Source organism: Gymnoscopelus microlampas, assembly GCF_963454915.1.
Source record: "Gymnoscopelus microlampas genome assembly, chromosome: 16".
Taxonomy (NCBI): domain Eukaryota; kingdom Metazoa; phylum Chordata; class Actinopteri; order Myctophiformes; family Myctophidae; genus Gymnoscopelus; species Gymnoscopelus microlampas.
In genome coordinates this window covers 5,856,830-5,883,621 of record NC_139953.1, presented here as the reverse complement: position 1 = coordinate 5,883,621, position 26,792 = coordinate 5,856,830, and the positions used below count along the sequence as shown (strand labels likewise).

The 26,792-nt window shown below is 41.3% G+C and overlaps 3 protein-coding genes across 4 annotated transcripts in view; 1 reads left to right on the top strand and 2 right to left on the bottom strand.

Annotated features, from left to right (window-relative positions):
• The window catches only part of hddc2 (HD domain containing 2), a gene marked incomplete at its 5' end in the record, with an annotated part of 69,248 nt that extends 62,524 nt beyond the window's left edge, over positions 1-6,724 (bottom strand). Inside the window, 3 exons of the mRNA XM_084081586.1 lie at positions 713-3,131; positions 6,504-6,573; positions 6,665-6,724. Coding sequence (XP_083937712.1) covers positions 1,352-2,827 — 1,476 coding nt within the window. The 3' untranslated portion in view covers positions 713-1,351. Of the gene's footprint in view, positions 3,132-6,503; positions 6,574-6,664 lie in introns of the transcript that reaches the window.
• Positions 6,725-11,031: 4,307 nt separating this feature from the next.
• LOC311062508 (E3 ubiquitin-protein ligase TRIM35-like) lies at positions 11,032-12,474 on the bottom strand (the record flags this gene model as incomplete). The annotated part of the gene is made up of 1 exon (XM_084081598.1): positions 11,032-12,474. One exon carries the CDS (start codon positions 12,472-12,474, stop codon positions 11,041-11,043), a length of 1,434 nt encoding a protein of 477 aa, XP_083937724.1. The 3' UTR covers positions 11,032-11,040.
• A 4,047-nt stretch (positions 12,475-16,521) lies between these two features.
• LOC311062528 (uncharacterized protein) lies at positions 16,522-22,190 on the top strand. 2 transcript variants are annotated; one of them, XM_084081637.1, is made up of 8 exons: positions 16,522-16,617; positions 16,915-16,956; positions 17,627-17,711; positions 18,629-18,723; positions 19,358-19,429; positions 19,690-19,761; positions 21,078-21,149; positions 21,794-22,190. In XM_084081637.1, the coding sequence occupies exons 5-8, from the start codon at positions 19,423-19,425 to the stop codon at positions 21,970-21,972; spliced, it is 330 nt and encodes a 109-aa protein (XP_083937763.1). In that variant the 5' UTR covers positions 16,522-16,617; positions 16,915-16,956; positions 17,627-17,711; positions 18,629-18,723; positions 19,358-19,422; the 3' UTR covers positions 21,973-22,190. The 2 variants fall into 2 exon arrangements, with proteins under 2 accessions (XP_083937763.1, XP_083937762.1); XM_084081636.1 differs by having other exon boundaries at positions 16,523-16,617; positions 19,358-19,761.
• The last annotated feature ends 4,602 nt before the right edge of the window (positions 22,191-26,792 follow it).

Genomic DNA, 26,792 nt, shown 5'->3' with positions numbered 1-26,792 from the left:
ACTAGAAGAACAGAGTAACAGATCATTAAATAAATCTGTCATTGGTCAAGTACCTGATAATAAAACAATACAGAGTTTAAAATAAAAGTGGTCCCCCTATTTGATCGTTGACTCTTCTCTTCCTTATTTATTTCCAATAGCATTCTATACTGTGCTTTTAGGGCACCCAATCTACACTGTAAACTCCTAAACAGTGTTTACAAATGGAACCAAATGGACTGGTGGTCTCTGGACCAGACGTTGAGAAACAGTGATCTAAACACCAACAGTAGAGAACCATCATTAACATCCATCAAGAAAGTAGCAAAATTAATTATAGCACCAAAGTGGAAGAAATAAAGACTGTATGGAAAAAATATCAACGAGTGGATTTCACAATGAGTCGACACTCGACAGTATACAGTGACATACCGTATTTTCCGCACTATAAGGCGCATCTGAGTATAAGGCGCACCTTCAATAAATGTATTATTTTCATATGGCGCACCGCATTATAAGGCGCATCCGCACTATAAGGCGCACTATAAGGCGCGCCTTATAGTGCGGAAACCAAGGGAACCTATATTGATACATATATAAGGCGCATCGGATTATAAGGCGCATCCGCACAATAAGGCGCACTGACGGTGCGCCTTATAGTGCGGAAAATACGGTATTTGTATCGACTAAATCGATTACTCCGATAAACCACTTAAGCCCTATTTTATTTTTCCTACAACAGTGTCACAGAGAAATTGCCGATCTAAAAGGGTCTCGTGTCGCATGGCAACGCATGGCACGCTTGTAGCTCTGCTATTTTTGAAAGTCGATTAATTTATTAAAATAGATTTGTATTATCAAATACAGTTTGTTACACGCCTAAACCAGTGCAACATTCCCCTCTTTCACCAAATGTAACCATCACTATCCATTATTAGCAGCATTATAATAAGCAAATACTGTTATTGATCAACAATTGATAAGACAATAAATACAATTTATTGTCTTATCAATTTATTTCTCAAGCCAATAAAGCTCCTTTGAATTTAATTGGACTTAATGGCACTGGATGAACGATCGGGCTAGGTGTTGTAGAGCACTTTGTTTGAACCTAGTTGTATCCCATACCTGTAATACAGTAGTAGATATTCTGTTTGGATAGGTGGTAAAAGGATAGCTCCTCTGCCTAAACCGTCACACAAAATGTCCACTTATAATTGTGCTGCTCAAACTGACTGGAGAAAGTGTTGTGTCTGTCAGACACACGTGCACAACTAGATCATTCCATTACAGTATGTTCAGAAATTCAAGTTCTACACTGATTATACTCATTTTACCAGAATGTTCTGAAAAGGTAGGCCATAAGCATTATTCATGCAAAATGTGGTGCTTTTATCACAAAGTGAACAACTTCACTAATTGGCTGCACTTGTTCCAGAGTTACACTGATCTTCCCAGGTAACATTTTCAGAGGGAAGGTATGAGTGCAAATGTATGGAAAGAGTGTGTCAGTGAAAGTGTGTGTGAAGGTGTGCATGTGTGTGTTAGTATCAGGATCAGAGAATGACAGCTTTCCTTCATTCCAGTCCAGCTGGACTCTGATCCTCTGAGGTTTCTGCTTCACTGAGAGATCAGTGACTGAACGTGGTTCGGCGAGATCAGTGACTGAATGTGGTTCGGAGCATGCTGTGTATTTACCTTCATAGAACCCTATTCTCCAGAATTGACCCAGACGCCTTCCCTTCCTCGGAAAAGACTCCGCTAACACACCCAGCATCCAGTTACTATTGTCTCCAACATCAACATCCCAGCTGTGAGTCCCTGAGTTAAAGCCCTCAGAACCCAGGACAAAGGGAAAGATGTCAAACCTCTCTGGGTTGTCAGCAATATTCTGGCTTTTTCCATCTCCCACACCGGTCAGATCATCAGACAGGAGGTATTTTGGATGGGCAGAGTTGGGGTCCAGAATGACAGGAGTGTAGGAGACAATGTCCTTCATCTTGTCCCAGACTCTGAAGGTCAGGTTGCCCAGGTGTTTGGCCCTGTCTATTCCTGAGACCAGCTGTGGGTCCTGCAGTGTGAGTAGTGTGTAGTTCTGCAGGAATGAGATGTGTTCAGCTCTCAGCTCCTCCTCTATGGCTCTGATGTTGTTTGAAAGGGTTAATATGTCTCTGTTCAGACCCTCAATCTTCTCTTTCATCATCTGACTTTTCTGCTGCTCTTCGTCCCTCAGAGCAGTGATGCTGGCCTCCTCTTCCTCTTGTAGAAAATGATACATCTTCTTAAACTGGTCTTTAATCTGCCTCTCTGTGTGCCAGGCCTGGGCCTGAATGTTTTCTGCTGTTTGGTCGCAGTTTGTTTTAACTTTAATAAAGAACCTCCGTTTCTCCCGTAAAGGCTTCAGTGATTTCTGGACTTCCTTCTTGTGATCTAGAGCAGCTTCATCGATGGGTCTGAAACTGTGGTTGGTGTGTTTTTCCGAATGAAGACACACAACACACACTGGCTGTTGACATTCCTGACAGAAGAGTTTGAGTTTCTCAGCATGCAGACTGCAGAGATCCTCAGACCCTGAAGATGTTCTCTGACGTTTTGAAGCACTCTGATGTCTCTCCTGTATTAAGGCCTTACACAGATTCTTCAGAGCCAGGTTACAAGGTGGATTATTACCTGGTGAATGTATTTTCTTACAAACTGGACATTGCTTTATTCTCTTCTCTCTCCACCAATTCTGAAGACATTCTTTACAGACGCTGTGTCTACATGACAGGAGAACAGGATCTTTAAAGATGTCACGACACACAGGACAGGAGTAATCCTCTTCTGGAAGAGAGAACTTGGAAGCCATTTTGACTCTGAGTGAAGCTACAAACACTCTGCTCAATACAGGAAGTCAGTCAGTCGTAGGAACACTCCCTCTTCTAGAATGTTCCCTGAAGTTTACTTTCACTGTGAATCCTGGTTGTTGTTAGTCCATTCAGCTGACAGAGTCAGCAACAGGTTCCAGTGGTCTGGGTCAGTATTCCCTCCTGTAGCTGTGGAAAGAGTCTGTTCTCCTCACTGGAAGTTGTGGGTTTGATCTGAAGGTCAATCTTATCGTCTCAGATGAGTCTGGCAGCCATGGAGCGGAGCTTTAACACACCACCACAGACCTGTTTCGAGTACACACACACACACACACACACACACAAATTCACTATGAATCTAATACACATAACATATTCTCCACACATATTAGTATTGGTTGAATGAGATGTATCAAAGCCAGGACAGTCGTTCCCTCATAGACAGGGAACAAAAGGACACTAGAAAGCTGTGGGGCGGCAGTGACTCAGGTAGAGTGGCCGGGTAGAGTGAACTGGAAAACCGCAAGGTTCCCAGTTCGATCCCAGGCTGGGGCGCTCCCCTAGAGTTAGTGCCGAAGTGTCCTTGAGCAAGACACTGAACCCCTAATTGCTCCCCATGAGCAGGTTGGTGCCTTGCATGGTTTCCTCCGCCATTGGTGTATGAATGTGTGTGTGAATGGGTTAATGGCACAATCAATGTAAAGTGCTTTGGATAAAAGCGCTATATAAATGCACCATTTACCATTTACATTTAGAAAGCCGCTGTCTGATATGCATTAGTTGTAATTAATCACCAAGGGGAAAAGTGACCCTTGCATTAAACCACGCTAACTGCCGGACAGATCCTGAACACACACTGAACACTACATGGCCCGGACTATATGGCCATATGTCTGTGGCTAATGTATTAGATATGACATGCAGTTTGCACATGAGCTTTTTTGCACTTAGGTAGTTTCGATCTCATACATGTTTTTATTAAGCAGCTTAGCCATAACATAACACTTGACATTGAGTCTGAATGTGGATTACTGAGACTGTAGCTGCTGTGTTTTTTTTTTTAGCGCACAATGAATTTCACGTGCCTTTTACTTAAAAGGTAAAAAAAAAAAAATGGTATTGTTGACAATAAAGTTGAACCTTGAACCTTGAACCCTTGAGATGATGTTGCTCGCCAAAATGCATAGATCTACAAGCTGACAATACTTTGCATCACGACGTGTTGTCAGCTTGTAGATCTGGTTAATTTGACAAGTGATCTTTTTGTGAGACTGAATAAAATATGAATACTACCAAAATGTACATAAAGCATGGCAGGATATAATAGCTCTCCAATACGGATTATGGATCCAAGCTTTATTGAACACTAGGGGAAATGCATCTTTTTTATTTAACCATCCTAACTCTTCAATAGACTGTTCTGCATCAGCATTGTACTCAGATGTTATTAAGGCGGATTATAAATCAGACTATGCTCATGGAAACACTGGCATGAACGCTTTAATATCATATCTGATCATACGCATGTTTCAGAACCCACTGTGTGTGTGTGTGTGTGTGTGTGTGTGTGTGTGTGTGTGTGTGTGTGTGTGTGTGTGTGTGTGTGTGTGTGTGTGTGTGTGTGTGTGTAACCCCACTCTATAACTTGGTGCAACTTTGAAAATCTTAACCCAATAAAAACCAGGATATTATCCGTGTCACTCTTTATTTTTGGATTGGCTATTCAAAAACAGCAGATGTACAAGCTCACAGCGTGTCACTTCGTGCCACGCTGTGAGCTTGTACATCTGCTGTTTTCGAACATTTTAGAAAAATCTTGAAAGTGTGAGAACTACTGATTTAGAAGGCATTTGTGGGTTAAATCACTTCAAATCGACCGAGCCGGCAAGCTGGTGGGTAGAAGAATAGCGTACAAATCGTTTCTAAATTGCACATTAACAGGACATTGAGTTATACAAAACAAGCGCTCCCCAAAACTTTGGAATTCTGCTCACATGTTGTCTATAATGAGCACACACACACACACACACACACACACACACACACACACACACACACACACACACACACACACACACACACACACACACACACACACACACACACACACACACACACACACACACACACACACACACACACACACACACACACACAGTGGTGGAAGAACTACTCAGATGTTTTGTCACTGAAGTAAAAGCAGCAGTACCACAATATAGAAATAGTGTTACAAGTAAAACCTTTACTTGACTAAAAGTACTAAAATATTGGCTGCAAAATGTACTTGCAGTACTAATTATACAGAATGTCCCATTTCACACAAAAAAAATAAAATAAATAGCAGATCCAAAGCTCACAACTCAAAGCGACACATTGCGAGCTTGTAAATCGTCTATTTTTCAATATCCCAAGTATAAAATAGGGCTATTGAATCATTTATTTATTCATATGTAATATTACAAAACAATTCAATCAAACAATCAATTTGAATGTATGTTTTGTAATAATATAAATAAATAAATCTGAAAAGTAAGTCATACATCGTTTCTAAATAACTGCAGTGGAAAGTAAAAGCACAATATTCTCCTCTGAGAGAGCTAAGAAGCTGTACAGAGAAATGAAAATGTAAATACTCAAGTTACCTCAAAATTGTACTTGAATACAGTACTGAGTGAATTAAGTTCGTTACCAAGTTACTCCATTGTGTTAAACACAGCAAAACAAAAACACTGCATAAAAATGCAATGCTGCAGATTCAGAGATACGGTCATAACAACATGACTAAAACTGACAGACATATTTCTTATGTTTCATACCAGTAACCTGTAAGCTGATCGTATGATGTTCTGTATAGTAGTGTGTTTATCTGTCTGTCCCTTATATGTCATCATGATTTGTGTGCGTGGAGATCTCATTTTAAACAAGCTTAGTGCTTTACGTGTCTTCCAGTTTAGTAGACCTTGTATTGAATTTGTACTTGAACTGTTGTTCTTGTGTCTTACTAAATAAAGTACATCAATCAATCAACTAACAAAGGGGTCTTCAACAGGGGGTCCGGGACCCCTAGGGGGTCCTCATAGTTACTACAGGGGGTCCGCCAAATCTTTTTGTGATATGATGTTTCTTTTTTGTTTCTCTTGAACCCTAGCATCCCTTTTCTGAGGAGAACTTTAGCCAAAAATAGCAGATCTACAAGCTCACAACGCCTCGCGCTGTGAGGCGTTGTGAGCTTGTAGATCGGCTATTTTTGGCAAAGAGGTGTTTGGTGTGAAGGGGAAAAAAGAGCAGACCAAGTACACAAAAAAAGTTGAATCTGAAACACAATTTTATACAATATAGAGGGGGGTCCCTGCTTCATCTCTCTCTCAGCTAGGGGGTCCTTGCCCTGAAAACGTTGAAGACCCCTTTACTAACATAGTGTTTATTTCTACAGAACTGGGACAAAGCTAATGCTTGTTTTCACACTTAGATCAAACACTAATGGTTTAATAAGTGCTTCATTGTGACTCATTTACAGATTTATTTTAGTCCAAATACAACATATGACCTGTGGTAATACACTAGTATAAACAAACACTCACATTAAACATAAAGCTAATAGAAACATAAGGTAAACCTATATAGTGTACAAACAAACAGATGTAATACATAGAAAATACACTTCAAACAAACACATACCTTGCTGGCTGCATACAACTGAAGAGGGAATGAGTCCAATGTGTTCATGTACAAAACAACCACCTACAAACTGTAAAGAAATGACTTAGTAAATCAAATGTCCATAACAAACAATACAATATTCTCTTTAACACAAACAAACTTATGACAAATAAACAAACCTCATCTACCGCATGATCTGTTGTTCGTCTTCAAATGGTGGAAGTGCAACCTCTAACAGGGTCCACTCCCCGTAAACACCCGAGACCACACACTATGTTAGTTCCGGGCAGATTCCAAGGTTTTCTGATCCGGTCTAGACCGGAAATAACTTTACATCATCAGGTGGCCGGAACCAGTAACCGGAACCTCCAGTGCCGTGCGCCGTGCGTTTCAAAATTGGTATAATGGTTTATTTTCTTTTGTCATAGTAATCGTTTGGAATGTTCATCTTTTACTTTAAACTTGTAGCGCAACTAGCGGGACTAAACGTATTGATTCGCATTATGTGGGGAACAAAAACAATGCGACGCCAACCGGAACCCACCACCGGAACACGATTGTTTTTTCCCCGTTTTTTTTTCTAAACCAGATAACACGGCTCAGTTTATAGAAGATGGTGCAATCAGCCTACGTGTGTATGAGTCATATGACATAGGCCAGGTTCCAGGACCGAAACGGTTGCTAATTTTCACCCCTCACTATGATGCTGATTTTTTTTTATTTTTTTTTATAATGTCATGTGTTGTGTTGTGTGATAGGCTATTTGTAGGCCTACTCTATGGACCCCGTGTGTGTCTGGAATAATGTTTGAATTGAAAAATATGAGCACAGAGCACTTTATGAGCATATAATATTATTTGAATAAATACTATTTTCTTAGTCTCTGCTGTCTAAGGAGTCTTCCTTAATATTGTATGCAGCGAGCAAGTCTTTTTCTGTCAGTTTTTAAATGTATTTCATAAATCAAATCAAATAATTTCAATAAATTAAAAATAAATTAAAAAACACTTTAAGAAGTAGTGAAAATCGCAGATCTGCAAGCTTGCAACGAGCTAAAAAGTTTGAGAATCAGTGCTTTATTTTATGTAGTTATCACAGTCTTGTGGAACATGATGCCACACCAACATTTTGCTGCTTGTACCTGTATAAGTGAATAACAAATAAACACTGTTCACTTTGAAAGACATTTTTTTGTGTATGTGAGACAGACCATGGGCTGGATAACACTGGGCTAATGTTTCAAAGAAACCCTGGTACGGTGAGTGTGGCGCTCCACCTCAGCAATACCAGGGGGTCTATAAGACCCCTGCGTTCTCAGCTGATACTGACAATAAGTCTCAGACTTATTTAATTTGAACAAGTGCAACTGCTATGACAACAACATCAGTATCTGAGCTGCGAATCATGATGTGTCAGATGCTATCCAGTATCCTCTGCAGCTCTGCCTCAGATACTGACATTGTTGACATAACCGTTTCACTTGTTCAAAGACTTGGCTTGAATTAGCTGTGGATTGCCTTTGGAAGGAGGGAAGGATCTCAGATGGATCCCGTTCATGAAATTGCATCAGCTATTGAATCAAAGTCATCAGGTCTTTGCTTCTTTCATGCATTCAGGGGATGCCACACAGTTTCGTCCTTCCATGGAAAGGGAAAACGGTCAGCATGGCAGACAACTTCTCCAAATTAGGTTCAACACCTGTTGCAATAAATGATAAACATATGCAAGTCATTGAGGAGTTCATAGTACTCATGTACGATAGAACTTCATAGAAGTAGTTCATACAAGGAAGTGAATGCAAGTGAAGTGCATTCCAAGCAGGACATATATGGGGCCAGTCACTCTTGTGCAGTCCTGTTTGCCAAATTATGCCAGAAGCTGACACGATGTGGATGTAAAAAAGCATGTTCTGGACACTGCAAATGCTTTAAGTTTGGACTTATCTGCACACCCCTCTGTGGTTGCAGTTGCTAGTACACTGGCCTGTCACTTGCCCAGCCACCATTGTAAATGAAAATGTGTTTATAATGACTTAACAAAACAAAAAGTAAGCACTAAGCTTTACCAAGCTAATAAATCACTTTCAAATGTTCCATAAATGGATTCTGTGTATGGTAATTAATACAAATACATGTACTACAAGCTCATGTGGATAAACGATAAGCAGATGCACATTTCTGCAATTTATCAGCAGCCATATTGGAATACATGCCGCCATATTGGAACCTAATGTTATTTTTTATCTTACTTGGTAGGAATACCTCCAGAACATATTCTCTTATATTAAAATAAGCCCCAGCAAAGCGATTTAGTCCAACACATTGGCCCAGTTGCAGACATTTTGAAAACTGGTGGTGAATCTTAGGAATTCTGCGTGGCCAGAGGTTGATTATCAATTAGGGTCATATGAAGGTCATCTGTGCCAAATTTCGCGCTTGTATCACCAAGTGCACTATGGTATCAAAATTCCGCCTTACTATATAGAGGATAACGTAATTAATCAGTCTATTAGTGATGCCTGTATACTGAATGTACGGTACCTTCTTCTGTTGCTTGCTTCCGAAGGTTTGCAGTTTAGGACAGGGGTCTTCATCATGGGGTCCAACCGGGACCCCTAGGGGTTCCTCTCAGAGTTACTACAGGGGGGCCAGTGGGCCACCAAATCTTTGTTTGTGTAATAAGATCTTTTTTTTTTACACATGCACTTGAACCCTAGCATCCCTATTCTGGGGAGAACTTTAGCCAAAAAAAGCAGATCTACATGTTCACAACGCCAGCTTGTAGATTGGCTATTTTCGGCAAAGAGGTGTAGTGTAGAGGGAAGTATGGACGGTTTAAAGCGGTAAAACGTCTGAAAATTCATACTAACATGAATACAAAATACATTGATGATCGTGCTGTCAAACAATGAAACTATTTGGAATCTATGAAAAAGTTTAATCTGCAACATAATTCTATATAATATGTAGTGAGGGCCCCTGCTTCATCTCTCTCTCAAATAGGGTGTCCTTGACTCCTTGGGCTTAAAAACATTAAGACCCCTGGTTAAGGGTGAATGGCTTGTGATCTAGAACAGGGGTCTTCAACTAGGGGTCCGTGACCCCTCAGAGTTACTACAGGGGGTCCGCCAAATCTTTGTGTGATAGGAACTTCTTTTTTACATGAACTTGAACCCTATTCTGAGGGGAACATTCGCCGAAAATAGCAGATCTACAAGCTCACCATTTCCGGCCAAGAGGTTTGGTGTAGAGGGAAGAAAAGAGCAGACCAAGTATAGAGCCAAAGGTCAAGTTTACAAAGTATTGGCGGTTTATGTGGTTAAATGTCTGAAAATACAGTATATGAAGCTATCTATGAAGAATTTTAAACTGCAACACAATTTCATACAATATGTAGTGGGGGTCCCTACTTCATCTCTCTCTCTCAGGTAAGGGGTCCTTGGCCTGAAAACGTTGAAGACCCCTGGTTTAGAACACATGCATCCAGTCAGTGTTTTTTCTGCTTGCCTTGAAGGACTATGTTAGGCAGAAAAATGTAGGCTTGGTTTTAATTTGTTTAATGATGAATAGTTTCTCATTAAATCTCCAACATTATTGGTGAGTTCCGATTTGTTTCCTTGAAGACCCCCCCCCCCCACACACACACACACACAGTTTAACAAATACAACTTCAATTTAACCGTAAGTAACGGTCAAAGTGAACACAAATTGGTGTTATTTCATTCCCCTATAATGTATGAAATGAAAACTACGATATTAGTGTATTAGCGTATTAGCCGAATACATCTTATAGTAAAGCACCCTTAGTCCACAACATTATTGTAATAATACAAGCAGTGAATGTTCAACTCACTAGAAAATGAGTATAGACTGAATTAAAAGCATCTGAGGCACTCTGATGCCTCAGATGATCTCAAACTCTTTATTATACTATATACACTTTACACAGTATAACAATAAATTAAGTAGTCATGGGAGGGAACACAGATCAAATGTCATATACTGTAGTAACTGTCCACTAAAATAACTCTAAACTGTAGTAGAAAGTAGAAACAATACACAGGTATACACAAATGAAATTGCAACCTCATACTTGAACTGGTTACAGAGGAACACAATAATAATAGTGAGTATTCACTTTAAAAAAATCAATAAGTGTTCAATAGAAACACTACAATGCCCTACAGAGCCCTACAATGATCTAACCCAGAGATTCTCAACGTTTTCCATTTCAAGGACCCCCGGGTTGATGCATTAGGCCACAGACCCCCATTTGATTAAAGAAAAAAAATCTGCACCGTAAACTCCTGTCTGTATTTAATTCCGAGTGTAAAAATGGAACCAAAACGACCCTTACGAGTCCTTTTGGTACCATTTGTACACTATGAGTTAAAGATCCATAAGGGTCCATTTGGTGGTCCCCATACCCGAAGTTGAAAAACATTGATCCAAACAACAAGAGAACCATCATTAATACCCATCAAGAAAGAAGCAAAAATAATGAATCATCAATGTAAAAAGATGTGGGCATAAGTCATGTCTCATCATCATCATCATCATGTCTTACTATGTTGTTCCAGAGTTACACTGACCTTCCTTGGTAAAATCTTCAGAGGGAGAGAATCAGTGAAAAAGTGTGGATAGAGCGTGTCAGTGAAAGTGTGTGTGAAGGTGTGTATGTGTGTTTTAGTATCAGGATCAGAGAATGACAGCTTTCCTTCATTCCAGTCCAGCTGCACTCTGATCCTCTGAGGTTTCTGCTCCACTGAGAGAAGAGTGACTGGCTCTGATAACGATTTGCGTGCTCTGTATTTACCTTCCCTTAACCTTATACACCACATTATTTGACCCAGATCTTTTCCCTTTCTCTGAAAAGACTCTGCTAACACACCCAGTGCCCACAATGGATTGTCTCCAACCTCAACATCCCAGCTGTGGGTCCCTGAGTTAAAGCCCTCAGAACCCAGGACAAAGGCCATAGAGTCAAACCTCTCTGGGTTGTCAGGAAGCTGCTGTCGTCCTCCCAATCTCACACTGGTCAGATCATCAGACAGGATGCGTCTTGGATGGGAAGTGTTGGGGTCCAGAATGACAGGAGTGTAGGAGACAATGTCCTTCATCTTGTTCCAGACTCTGAAGGTCAGGTTGCCCAGGTGTTTGGCCACGTTCATCAGTGGTCCTGAGACCAGCTGTGGGTCCTGCAGTGTGAACTGGACTCTTTCCCTTGTGTTCTTGTAGTGCTGCAGGAATGAGACGTGTTCAGCTCTCAGCTCCTCCTCTATGGCTCTGATGTTGTTTGAAAGGGTTAATATGTCTCTGTTCAGACCCTCAGTCTTCTCCTTTATCATCTGACTCTTCTGCTGCTCTTCCTCCCTCAGTGCAGTGATGCTGGCCTCCTCTTCCTCTTGTAGAAACTGATTAATCTTCTTAAACTGGTCTTTAATCTGCCTCTCTGTGTGTCGGGTCTGAGCCTTAATGTGTTCTGCTGTTTGGTCACAGGTTGCTTTAACTTTATTAAACACCTCCAGTTTCTCCTGTAAAGGCTTCAGTGATTTCTGGACTTCCTTCTTGTGATCTAGAGCAGCTTCATCGATGGGTCTGAAACTGTGGTTGGTGTGTTTTTTTGAATGAAGACACACAACACACACTGGCTGTTGACATTCCTGACAGAAGAGTTTGAGTTTCTCAGCATGCAGACTGCAGAGATCCTCAGACCCTGATGAAGTTCTCTGACGTTTTGAAGCTCTCTGATGTCTCTCCTGTATGAAGGCCTCACACAGGTTCTTCAGAGCCAGGTTACGGGGTAGATGATCTGTTGAATGTATTTCCTTACAAACTGGACATTCACTTATTCTCTTCTCTCTCCACCAATTCTGCAGACATTCTTTACAGAAGCTGTGGCTACATGACAGGAGAACAGGATCTTTAAAGATGTCACGACACACAGGACAGGAATAATCCTCTTCTGGAGGAGACGTGTTGGAAGCCATTTTGTCTCTGAGTGAAGCTACGAACAGCAGGTTCCAGTGGTCTGGGTCAGTATTCCCTCCTGTAGCTGTGGAAAGACAGTCTGTTCTCCTCACTGGAAGTTGTGGGTTTGATCTGGAGGTCAATCGTATCGTCTCAGATGGGCCTGGCAGGAAGGCCGAGCTTTGATACACCACCACCCACATAGCAAAACCTATGCAGACTGGTCTGGCCCAAATGCCGTTTTCGTTCCGGCAGTCTGGCAGACCTCCGGCAGAATATCACTCCGGCAAGTGGTATGTGGACCGGATGTGAGCCAGGTCTGGCAATGATGGCACCGGTTACATGATGGCAAGCCGCATATGGGCCGAGTATAGATTGGGTTCATTTGGCCCACATTAGGCATTTTTGTATCTGGCCCACAGGTGTTTTGGGTTCATTTGGCCCACATTGGACATTTTTGTATCTGGCCCACAGGTGTTTTGGGTTCATTTGGCCCACGTTAGGCATTTTACAATCTGGCCCACAGGTGTTTTAGGTTCATTTGGCCCACGTTAGGCATTTTTGTATCTGGCCCACATGTATTTTGTGTTCATTTGGCCCACATTGGGCATTTTTGTATCTGGTCCACAGGTGTTTTGGGTTCATTTGGCCCACATTAGACATTTTTGTATCTGGCCCACAGGTGTTCTGGGTTCATTTGGCCCACATTGGGCATTTTTGTATCTGGCCCACAGGTGTTTTGGGTTAATTTGGCCCACGTTAGACATTTTTGTATCTGGCACACATGTGTTTTGGGTTCATTTGGCCCACATTGGGCATTTTTGTATCTGGCCCACAGGTGTTTTGGGTTCATTTGGCCCACGTTAGGCATTTTACAATCTGGCCCACAGGTGTTTTGGGTTCATTTGGCCCACGTTAGGCATTTTTGTATCTGGCCCACATGTATTTTGTGTTCATTTGGCCCACATTGGGCATTTTTGTATCTGGTCCACAGGTGTTTTGGGTTAATTTGGCCCACATTAGACATTTTTGTATCTGGCCCACATGTGTTCTGGGTTCATTTGGCCCACATTGGGCATTTTTGTATCTGGCCCACAGGTGTTTTGGGTTCATTTGGCCCACGTTAGGCATTTTACAATCTGGCCCACAGGTGTTTTGGGTTCATTTGGCCCACGTTAGGCATTTTTGTATCTGGCCCACATGTATTTTGTGTTCATTTGGCCCACATTGGGCATTTTTGTATCTGGTCCACAGGTGTTTTGGGTTAATTTGGCCCACATTAGACATTTTTGTATCTGGCCCACATGTGTTCTGGGTTCATTTGGCCCACATTGGGCATTTTTGTATCTGGCCCACAGGTGTTTTGGGTTCATTTGGCCCACGTTATGCATTTTTGTATCTGGACCACATGTGTTTTGGGTTCATTTCATTTATCATTTTTGTATCTGGCACACAGGTTAGCCTTACTTCTATCTGGCCTGCATGTGTTTATGGGCTTATTTGGCCCAGATTAGCCTTATAATTAACAAGCCCTAAAGGGCGATCTCGCGCACATGGGTGCATGCACATGAGCCCTTGCACATGGGCGTTTTGGCATGTATACCCTTCTGCTGAGCTGGTTGAGTCACACTGTGATGTCAAAACAGGTCAGCTATATCCATATATGGGGTCTCTTTGGCTTGGATGTGTTGAATCCTAAATGGTAAATGGTGCATTTATATGGCACCTTTTTTATCCAAGTCCCTTGGATTAAAAAGGCTGCAAGGCAGCAACCTGCGTACCAGGAGCAATAAGGTTCAGAGTCTTGCTCAAGGACTCTTCGACATGTGGACCTTGAAAGTGTATTCTCCGGGGTGGGTAACCTCTCAGCACCCCACCCACACTGTAAAATAGACTATTTTGAGGAGAAAACAAACCATGCCATGTCGGAACTACCATGTCATGTCGGAACTCAGCACACTACCACTGAAAGTCAATGGGGATGTGCTAAGAGTTCTGACACTTTCCGACATTGAAGGACGCATAAGAACCTTTGTTTATGTGAGTAGCGACGTAGTTTAGTTTATTTTGACTACAGTTTAGCGCCCGTAGCGCGGTGCCTCGCACGGTCCGTTTTTTTGTCATGCCGGAACCGGCTTGCCATAAGTGAGCCAGATCTGGGCCAGATCTGTTTGCCAGATTTGGCTGTGTTTTGGATGTGGATGTCTTTGCTCTTCGCACCATGGCAACCTCTTCCACCCCCTCCTGGGGGGCACCCACGATCCTGCCCGCCCCCCCAAACCCTCTGAGCCTTCTGAGTGAAAAGAGCTTGCTCTTTCTTCTGCTGTGCAGTGCATTGGCATCATCGGACCAGTCAAGCGAGCTGTTTAGGTGCACGCCCAGGAATTTGTAGCTGTCCACCAGCTCCACCGACTCTCCTTTGATGATGCTGGGTACTGGTGGGACCTTTCCTGCTTCTTCGGGGATCCACCGGCATCTCCTTAGTCTTGCCGGGGTTGAGTGGGAGGTGGCCCACCTCGCTCCATTGCACAAAGCCGTTCACCACGAATGTAACGTGGATAATGCAGCAAAGTGAATGGCAGTGATGACAAACACTCCTGAAGAAGAAACAGTAGTGCAGACACTCTCCAATGGAACTGTACGTGGAACTGATACTCACATGCACTTGCCAGTATCCTGAACATCAGCTGTACATGAGCTAAGCAACAAAGTCCTTATGAAAATATGTAATTCTTATACTCCAAAACGGCACTGCAACACGGCTGTCTCTGTAAAAAATGACACATGACTCAGAGTTTGAACACCTGTTCCATAACAGGCTTTGAGAACCCACACATGTGGGACTGGACTCCTGATTGGCTGTCAACTATGAATAAATCAAAACTCAAAACCCTCCTTTGAGGGGTTTCCACATGGGTCTGTAACTCAGACAGACTCCAGCATGTAATGGTTTGACATCCTGTAATATTGTTTTAAATACCAGGGTCCCACAGGGTGTCTTGCCACATTCTCTTCTCCATAAACACAAACAAAATCACATGCAATAACAATGGACTGTCATTCTTTAAATATGCAGGTGACAAGCGCTCTCTGACCACTTGTGGACATGCATGGTTCTCCCTGAAGCTGAGTGTCAGTATAAGACCCAAAAGCGCATGTTCCTCCTGAGGAGTCTGAATGATTTTAATAACAAGGACAGTTTAACAGTATTGAATCAGTTCTCACATTCAACACATCACAAAAAAAAATCACCCACCACACCAATATGTGTCTCTACATGCAGTAAAAAGTAAGGCAGATCATCAAGGACCCTTCAAACTGGGTTGAGGGGGTTCCAGGGGTACCCAGTTAAATGACATGACAGAGCCTTTTACTCTGTTATAAGGCCTGTGTTCAAATTGTTACTTGAGTAAAAGTACAAAAGTATTGGCATCAAAATACTTAAAGTATCAATAGTAAAAGTACTAAAATGTTTGAAAATAGCAGATCTACAAGCTCACAACACGGTGCCAATGCAACACGTTGTGAGCTTGTAGATCTGCTATTTTCATTATAATTTATATCTGCAAAGTAACTAAGTATAAAGTTTTCAAATAATTGTAGTGGAGTAAAAGTACATTATTTGTCTCTAAGTTGTAGTGGAGTAGAAGTAAAAGTATTGAGAATGGGAAATACTCCAGTAAAAAAAAAATACCTAAAAATGTTACTTTAGTACAGTGAGTAAATACACTTATTAACTTTACACCACTGTGATCTACAAGCTCACAACACATCGCTTTGTGACGCGTTGTGAGCTTGTAGATCTGCTATTTCCAAAGGATTTTATACACATGATAACTTGTAAAATGGGACATTGTGCATAATGAGTACTTTTACTTTGAGTACTGAAGTATATTTTGATGCCAAAAAATGAAAACCCTCCAACTCTATTCCCATTGCCTGAGAGACAAGAGCCTGCGGTGATTGGTCGTGATGGTTTCCCTGACAACCGATAAAACCTGCGCTCATTGGTCGTCCCTCAGAACACACCCCCGTGTCCTGTGCTCTCATTGGTTGCATGACTCCAGCGCATGGGATAACCAGCTCAGCTGGTCTAATCAGCAGCAGCTGTGACTGAGATTGTCTTTGGGAGACGTCGACAGAACACAGAACAGCAAAAAGAGGTATGTTTATGCATTTATAATTATTTAGATCACGTCTGAACATTAATGGTTGAGAAATAACGTTGTGACTCAACATATGCTGCACATAATGTAAGATTCTGTTGGTTAGTTAGCCTGTAGTGTAACAGGTATTTCCTTGTAAACACAAACCGTTTGTTTGGACGTTTTAAAAGACAACATGCTATTAAAACAAAAGTATCTTGCCTTTTGTATATAGAATACATAGGTGTGTGGCCTTTTCTACTGTTTATCATGAAGTTGCCTCAATAATCTATATTTATTTTACTTATATTGCAGGGCTTTGTAGGCCAGGGGGGACTTTTAATAAGCAAGTCAAAGGTAAGGTTCCATTGGTACACTCTTGAGTTACTGACACGTAAGGGTCCATTTGGTTCCATTTGTACACTGTGAGTGTACACATGTAACCAAATGGACCCTGACAGGTCTGTAACTGACAGTATACATGGAACCAAATGGACCCTTACAGATCTGTAAGAGTTACAGACCTGTACGGGTCCATTTGGTTCCATTTGTACACTCACAGTTAAAGATATGTAAGGGTCCATTTGGTTACATGTGTACACAGTTACAGATATGTAAGGGTCCATTTGGTTACATGTGTACACTCACAGTTACAGATATGTAAGGGTCCATTTGGTTCAATTGGTACTCTCAGAGTTAAAGGCCTGTAAGGGTCCATTTGGAATCTTGAGGGTCCCTGCTGAACCCCACCTGAGAACCACTGTACATTTAATGTGTTGGTTCTTAAAGTGGGTTTCTAGAGATGGTTCCTCCAGGTTTAAATACACTTCTCTTGTGGGGTTCCTTGGCGCACAACCTTTTCAAATCTGAAGCCAAATACAATTTACATGGAAATCTTTGAGAACCACTGATATGATATAGCTACTTATAACTTATTTTAAGGTGAATTGTAATATGACAACTGTAAACAAAATTAGAGTTTGAATATACTGTATTGTTAGTTAATCAAACATTTCTTTCCTTGCAGGGCTGTGATTGTCATTGGTTGTATGACTCCAGCGCATGGGAGAAGTTCATTACTGTCTGATCAGCAGCTGTTATTTTCACAGCAAGTAAGTTCAATCTGGTTGATTCTGTTGCATCTCTGCGCTATCTTTTTCCTTGGAGTGCTAATAATCGTTCAAACAAGGCATATATATCATCAAAGACGTATTTGACTATCTGTCAGGACTTATCTAACTTGACTGCGTGACTCATTTACGCTGCACCGCACACACACCGCATTTAGATGCGAGTGAGCAACAGGCATGCTGTCACTGAAATATGGACCGTGGTGACAAACGCTCTAAAGTGTGGCTTCACTAAAGCCTTAGATCAAGACTATCGTATATGTATTTTATCAAATCTGACTTTTACTTTCGTATCTACGAGAGTCTTAGTGACCACACCCCCAGTTTGCCCTGAAATGTCACCGGTAAAACCTGGAGCTGTATGTCTCCAAACATGTAGAAATGCAAAACATAAGGTGCTTGCCCCAAATGTTAAGTAGGTGTCCAGAGTATTTGTGCAATGTATTAGTTCATATTTTTCAATAAAGAAGTGCTTTAATCCCATCTGTGGCCGAACGCCATTCCCCCCCCTCGTTTACTTCCTATTTACATGTAAATTGTGTAATTCCGGCTTTCACTAGATGCGCCACGTCACTACCGCCGATCTACAAGCTCACTGCCTTTTTAAAAAGGAGGAAAAAAATTAAAACGTGCAGCTCACTGTATAATCCACAAATGAATTGACTGTTGGAATAAAGGCGAGGATGTTACTCTATTCATTAAATGTCTTAAATTGACTAAGGCTTAAAAGAATAAAGTTACTTTATTCTTGTGTAAATATGTAGATGCATTGTTGTTTTTTAAAATGTATCTTCTCTCTCTTCCCCTTGCTCCATCTTCTTCCCTTTCTTTATGGAAATACACCCACTGTTTTACACCTGCAAACCTGTGATGTGATAAAGCTTTTCTCATTCTCATAGGTGTTGAACCAAATCTGCTGCCATTAGCTGATACCCAATCCCTAGAAAACCTGGAGGAGCGGCTACAAAATAGCCCCGACCTCAAAATCCAACTGGTAAGAATTTCAGTTCTACTCGGGGAAGACACACACACAAAACCCTTTTTGTTTGTTGTTTAATGCTAACCCTTATCTTAAATTGGCTTCTAACAACTTTGCTGGGACATACAATATAGAATTGAGAAGCTAATTTAGTCAATCATGAAGGAACACTGCTATTCTATAGCTACTGCTATTTTTTAAAGAATTGTGCAGTAAGTGATTTTGTTTATTAAAAGATAAACATATCTATATTCGGATAATTACTATGAAGTGTTCAGTAACAGGGGTCTCCCTGTCTCTCCAGGTGTTTAGTAAACAGAACATGCATGTTATGGTCAGATACCAATGTTATCCAATCAGAGATGACTCATACAGGATAAACAAGTGAAATTGGAAATGATGACACAAAGAAGTGAGCAGTAGCAGTACTCCAAGTCTTTCGGGTGACTGAACTCATTTCGGCTGCTTGTACCTGTGACCTTATGCTTTTGGTCATGACCCACACTTCAGCACAGAGCACATCATCCTTAGTTCCAAATTCTTGTTCTAAACAAAATTGATTTATTTTCCCTTACTGTTTTATTTACCGTTGCACTGAGAATTAAGACACATTACTAAAGAAACATTCTCATGATTGCTTTGATTTCAGGTCTCCAGCGTCAGGTGGAGGTGGGGGCAGAAGAGGCCGAGACAGGGGGTTCTCAAACAGCTCCAATGCAGAGTGAGTCTTGTCTAGAAAGATGGTGTGTTTACATTGATACAGTTCATTCTGGAATAGGGGTCTTGTCTGGCCATTAATAACTGAGCTTAAATTATCTTAAATTCCAAGTTCTTCTTCTAAACAATATGGATTTGTTTTTTCTTTTTTTTCCCTCCAGTTTTCCTTACTGCATTTTATTTTATTTATTTATTTTTTTACCGTTGCACCGAGAATCAAGCCCCATGACTAAAGAAACATTCTGATGTTTGCTTTGATTTCAGGTCTCCAGCGTCAGGTGGAGGTGGGGGCAGAAGAGACCGAGACAGGGGGTTCTCAAACAGCTCCAATGCAGAGTGAGTCTTGTCTAGAAAGATGGGGTGTTTACGTACAGTCAGTCCGGAAAGTATTCAGAATGCTTCACTTTTCCTACATTTTCTTATGTTACAGCCCTATTGAAAAAAGTATTTTTGAATATGTTTCCACAAGTTTGGCTCACATATTTTTGGGTAGTTTTGACCATTCCTTTTTGCAGAACAGCTGCAATATATGCCAGCTTATGTTCAGCTAAACAAAGTAACGTTTTAATTCAAATATCAACTTTAACGATCGGACCAACATCTAGGCTAAACATGTCACGTTTGATCTCTTCGCAGAGCATCAGTAGAATAATGATAAGTGGCTGAGCTCATCAGTATTAGTGTTGGGTCGATAGTCAAACTAGGCTATAGATTTTAAGATATAATGTCAAATGATTGAATAAATCTAAGATAGTCTAATTGATACTGTACAGTATCAGCGGCGCTATAGACAAATTGTTTCAAACAGGCTGTTTTAGAAACAATTTTACATCAAGTTGTGCAGATGTGAAGGCGAAATATATTGAACTTGCAACGAAAATGAGAAAATCAGATTGATCAGAATAAGAGGAATTAGAGGGGTGTGTTCTAAAATAATAGCCTACTCTACACTGAAGGTATGATAATGACTGCGCGTGCATGAGGACTCCAGTCTTTGAGCTCATGACAAAACACAAAGGTTGCATTCGTTCAGAAAATAATGTTTGATACGAGCTGTCCAGAAGGCTCTCATCCACTGCAATGTATTCACTGAACTTCTGGTAGATGTTATGCCACCGAAAGTGTCATGGCGCATCTCTATGGACGCAACCACGTGATGTATGACACTTCCTTGTGAGATTTTCCTTGACGGCTACAAGGAAGTAACACGGAAGTATCCATTATTGTTTTACAATGGGCCGCGACACTACAGGCCAATCAAAGCCTTGTTTTTCCAGGGACTTCTGGGGTTGTTTCTTCAGTGCACTCAGGGCATGGTGCTGCAGCACATCAAGCGCACCGTAGATTCTGTCATGTGACGGGAAAGACCCGCGGTGATTGGCCAGTTTCTCCAAGAAACAAAAATGCCGACCATGTATGCTAATTACTGAGAATGTCCATCGGCCATTGCCGGATGAGGCATCTAGGTATTTATATCTATGCTTGTACCTGTGACCTTGTGCTTTTGGTCATGACCACATCTCATCTTTAGTTCCAAATTCTTGTTCTAAACAAAATGGATTTATTTTTCCTTACTGCGGTTTTATTTACCGTTGCACTGATAATTAAGACACATTACTGAAGAAACATTCTCATGATTGCTTTGATTTCAGGGCTTCAGCGTCAGGTGGAGGTGGGGGCAGAAGAGACAGAGACAGGCGCATGTGAAGGAGCTCCAATGCAGAGTGAGTCTTGTCTAGAAAGACATGGTGTGTTTACGTAGATACAGTTAGTTCTGGGATGGGGTCACGGCTCCAGACGTAACTTTTTCACTGGTGCCACTTAACTTTTCAGTAGGTAGCACCACCAAAAATTACTTACCCCCCCCCCCCCATATAGCCTACAGTATGTAGGAATTGTGTTTTAATATACTACTTAAGATGTCTGCCAATATTGATAATATGGTGTACCATCACTAGCTTAAGTTTTTAAGTGCTTTATTTATAAAGTACATACAAAGTTCTTTTTACATAGAAAAATAAATACTCCTGGGAAGAGGAAGAGGAAGAAATCGTTATTTACCCAGGGTTTGGACTAAGTTGCAGTAACTTATTTCTTGCCAGACCCTGCAGGATTGTTAATCACCCGGTGATTTTCATACCTAGTGTCGTGTTGGGGAGTCGAACTGGGAACCTCTCGGTAACAAGCCTGACCCTCTTAACCACTAGGTCACCGCATCCCTTGGGTATACAAGCCTAAATAATAAATTTACTTTGATGCTGCGTTTTCCCCCCTCTTTTCTTACACAGGTTTTTATTTATTTACTATTTTACCAATAATTAAGCCACTTGACTAAAGAACAACATTCTTATGTTTGCTTTGATTTCAGGACTCGGATCTCATCAGTTCTGTTCTGACAATGGCCAGAACAGCATCTACAACAGCCTCGTGGAGGAGGTCTGCCATCTCTGCGTGAACCTTGGTTCTGAGGGAGGTGCGAGCTACGTGGATGAGGGTCTCCTGGTACAGTTCTTTGTGACTCACAGTTGTCACATCGGAAATGTATAATGGACATGATGAGATTTGTTGACTCGGAACGTCAAATTCTGTGAGTTAAATTTTGGCGAGGGAGGACCGTCACTTCAGCAAAAAAGCACTACTTTTTTTTTCAGTTTACAGTTTCTTGTTAACTGCATTGTTCACATATTCCAAATGTTGACTGCATTGTTCATACACGCATTTGCCTCACATGGTTTGCAGTTTAATAATAAAAAAGCAGAAAACTTTATGCTTGTTTTTATTTTATCTTAGTCAATTATAGCCTGTGTATGGCATTTAGTATGGCTTGATTAAAGGAGAGAGCCTGACTAAAGCACAACCCCCCCTAAATAAGACCTTTGTCACACCCCATCTTAACTTCTACAGTTGACTTTTTTCATAGGTGCTCCTGTTTCCATAGTGGAAACACTGTTCTGGCTCATCACTGGGTCAGCACAGTGTGGCCCTTTACAGCTGGCCCATGCACGGTTCATGTATGTCTGAGCTTCTGGCAAACCGATCTGGCGCCAGACCAGGGGGTATAGACCATTGCTCCGAGCGAGCCATGACAAACTGCATGATCTGGGCCATAACTTTGCTAGCTTTGGGCCAGAACATTATGTCCACAGCTGGCCCTGTCCTGGCAAATGTATGGGCCAGCTGTGGGCACAGTGTTCTGGCCCTATGCTGGTGACCCATATCTGGGCCAATTATGGACACATTGTTCTGGGCTAGTTCTGGCCAACCATGCCTAGGCCAAGTATGGACACAGTGCTCTGGCCCTGTGCTGGCCAACCATGTCTGGGCCAGCTGTGGAAACACTATTCAGGCCCTGTGCTGGTGACCCATGTCTGGGCCAGCTGTGGAAACACTGTTCAGGCCCTGTTCTGGCGACCCATGTTTGGGCCAGCAGTGGAAACACTGTTCTGGCTCATCACTGGGTCAGCACAGTGTGGCCCTTTACAGCTGGCCCATGCACGGTTCATGTATGTCTGAGCTTCTGGCAAACCGATCTGGCGCCAGACCAGGGGGTATAGACCATTGCTCCGAGTGGGCCATGACAAAGAGCATGATCCGGGCCATAACTTTGCCAGGTCTTTTTTGCTATGTTCTGGCTCATCACTGGGTCAGCACAGTGTGGCCCTTTACAGCTGGCCCATATACGGTTCATGTATGTCTGAGCTTCTGGCAAACCGATCTGGCGCCAGACCAGGGGGTATAGACCATTGCTCCGAGTGGGCCATGACAAACAGCATGATCCGGGCCATAACTTTGCCAGGTCTTTTTTGCTATGTACACACACACACACACACACACACACACACACACACACACACACACACACACACACACACACACACACACACACACACACACACACACACACACAGCATTAATTCCACCCTTGTGTAAAACAACAAAACAAGAACACTGTATATAAAAATGCAATGCTGCAGATTCACATACATTACTGTCAGAAAGCCATAACATGACAAAAGTGGATTTTTCTACTGACAGACAAACATTGTGTTTACATTGTGATAGCTCATTTACATCATTCTTTTAGCCCAAATACAACATTAAACAAACAAACACTCACACTAAACATGAACCTTAAACAGAAATATATGGTAAACCTAACCTTGGATCAAGAGTATCAGATGTATTTTATATATTTCGACATTTGCACATCTATAATAGTGTTGGTCTTTGTACAAATGCAAAATACAAGGTGCTTACCCTGTAGATACGGATGTTAACTCAGCATTCGGAGTCTTTGTGCACTCTATTAATCCCTATTTGTCAATAGACATGTGTTTTAATCCCGTCTGTGTCTGAACACCATTGCCCCCCTCGTTTACATCCTGTTTACATTGAGTGTAATACCGACTTCCACCTGATGCGCCCCGTCACCACCACCCATTGAGGAATACAGGGAACAGACAGAATCCGTCACAGACGGGATTAAAACATATCTATTGCAAAATACAGACTAATACAGTGAACAACAAATGTTCCGAATGTCTAGTTAACATCCGTGGCTACAGGTTAGATACTTAATATGATTGTTTTGAACATGTGAGGAGAAGTACGCAGGGCCGGACTGGGACCAAAATTCAGCCCTGGCATTTTGGTCCGGACCGGCCCACACCCCCCCATTTTGTCAACGGGGGGGGGGGGGGGGGGGGCGTTTCACTGAGCCAGCCCAGCCCTGCACATGAACTCTGCGGCCGCACTGAGGCGCCTGCTGGAAAGCATCACAGCCCAAACATTAACGTAACTAATAATTGGGTCGCGCGACTCGGATATGACCGTAATAACCCTAAAACATTTTTAAAAATATATTTGCCAGTCCACCGCTGGAAGTACGGACTTTTCGCGCGGATCATGGATGTCCAGTGACTATTAGGGGGGTTGAGACCAAGACTATCATAGATACGAAAGTAAAAGTCAAGAGTCAAGACTGATAAAATTAATCCATGATAGTCTTGATCCAAGGCTGTAATGATAAATATAAAATACACTTCAAACAAACACATACCTCACTGGCTGCATACAACTGAAGAGGGAATGAGTCCAATGTGTTCATGTACAAAACAACCACCTACAAACTGTAAAGAAACGACTTAGTAAATCAAATGTCCATAACGATACAATATTCTCTTTAACACAAACAAACTTATGACAAACAAACAAACCTCATCTACCACATGATCTGTTGTTTCGTCAAAATCTACTTCAAATGAAGGAGTGCAACCACCAAAGTGTCCCCCTAAATGCCTGACACCACATTGTATTAGTTCCGGGCAGATTCAGACACATAAAAACTCTCCCCCCCCCCCCACACACACACACACACACACACACACACACACACACACACACACACACACACACACACACACACACACACACACACACACACACACACACACACACACACACACACACACACACACACACTCATTACATTCTCAGACGCATTACCTGTGATGTAAAGTGACAGCAAGCAACCACCGAAACTACAAATGAGCCTTTTCCAAGTTTATGGTCATTCGTAAGTTAACCTATTAGTAACCACTAGTAACTCAAAGCAAGTTTTATTAAATCAAACCTTTGTAGATAAGATAATTAGAACCAGACAATTGTAACATAACATCCATCTTATAACGGTGATCTAAATAGTTGTTTCAGTTTAAAACAGACCCACAGGGACTCAGAATACATAGTCAAAATCCTCACTGTTGGAACACAGTTTTTTATGTATTACATAAAATTCATGTAAAATGAAAATGTGTTAATTGCTATTTTACATGAATGCATGAAACAAGGGAGACAGTAGGTCATTTGATCTCATTTGTACATGTATAGATCTGTGCATGCTTGTGTAAATCAAAGTATTCATTTAACTCTGCAAGTTGATATAACTCTGGAATTTGTTGTTATTAATATAGGCCTACTAAGAATGTCACACAGAAATGTGACATTTTTACATTTCTGTGTGACATGCTAAAAAAGATAATAGATTCTACTCTATCTCTCCTAACCAATTTAAAAAATCTATAATTTACAGCCTAAATAAATGATTTCTAAATAATCCACCGGTATGTTGAGGCACTACTGGGCTGCTGCCAAATACTCAACAGCACCCTCTAGTGTTTTGCAGAGAAACTAATGCTCATCACTGCCACGTCTAATAACAGCAAACCTCATCTGTCTGAATATTTACTGTCTGTATGAAGCTATCTGTCATTTCATCTAATGATGTATCTATCTATGTTTTTTTTACATGCCATGTAGTACATATAATATAACCTGTCATGGCTCCAACCTTCCCGAGAATGGATATTGTCATTGTATAGTTGCTCTTCATTTCTGATATGAGAGCACAAATGAGACATGAAACAAGGACAGGAAGGTCTTCTTGAGTACACATTAAAATCCTCTGTTCATTTAACTCAGAAAGTGTACAGATGTATTATTGGTTATCATGGTTAGATTTGTATACACTCTGAGGTAGATTAGCACTAAGGATTTCACATCACTCTCCCTCTGACAGCGAGGTGTGTGTGTGTGTGTGTGTGTGTGTGTGTGTGTGTGTGTGTGTGTGTGTGTGTGTGTGTGTGTGTGTGTGTGTGTGTGTGTGTGTGTGTGTGCGTGCGCGTGTGTGTGCGTGCGTGCGTGAGAGAGAGAGAGAAAGAGAGAGAGTGAGAGAGAGAGATAAACAGAATAAAATACAGAAACAATTTAACTCAATATGGTAGCTTAATATTTATTAGCATGAGATCATTACATCAAAAACATTTAACAGCAGGTTAAAATAAATAAAATAATAAAATAAAATAATTTATCTGTAAAAAAGAATAAATATTCTGTGTGCTATAACTTGTTTTCCAAGTTAATAATACAATCGTGAACAAAAGGATTAACAATTTAAAGGTGCATGAAAGCATTATGCACATTTGATGCACAATTAAACATTTTAATATATACTGTACCTGTACAGCCTGATAAAAATATTTGAAACCATACATTACAAATTGGTTGTCTACTGAAGCCAAAGCGACAGCCAGTACTCTATGTACACTGGATAATCAATCAAAAATAAATAAATACAATCTAAATGAATCAATTTCCTTTTTTATAAACTACAATCAACAGCAAAATAGCAGATCAACAAGCTCACAATGCACCGGACTACTAAGCTTGAAGATCGGCTATTGTCAGTAATTGTTGTATAGGGCTTAAGTGTGTCAAAAATGTGATTCCATTCTCAAGACTTTAAGACCGGGAACGCATCTGTGTCATTTGAGATTTCTTTGGCTATTCAAAAATAGCAGATATACAAG

What these genes read in the sequence shown, in the direction of transcription:
- LOC311062528 (XM_084081636.1), top strand. Translation starts at nt 19,671, where the DNA reads ATGTTTGCTTTGATTTCAGGTCTCCAGCGTCAGGTGGAGGTGGGGGCA. An exon ending in TCAAACAGCTCCAATGCAGA is followed by an intron (nt 19,762 to 21,077) that starts GTGAGTCTTGTC and finishes CTTTGATTTCAG; the next exon opens with GGCTTCAGCGTCAGGTGGAG. An exon ending in TGAAGGAGCTCCAATGCAGA is followed by an intron (nt 21,150 to 21,793) that starts GTGAGTCTTGTC and finishes CTTTGATTTCAG; the next exon opens with GACTCGGATCTCATCAGTTC.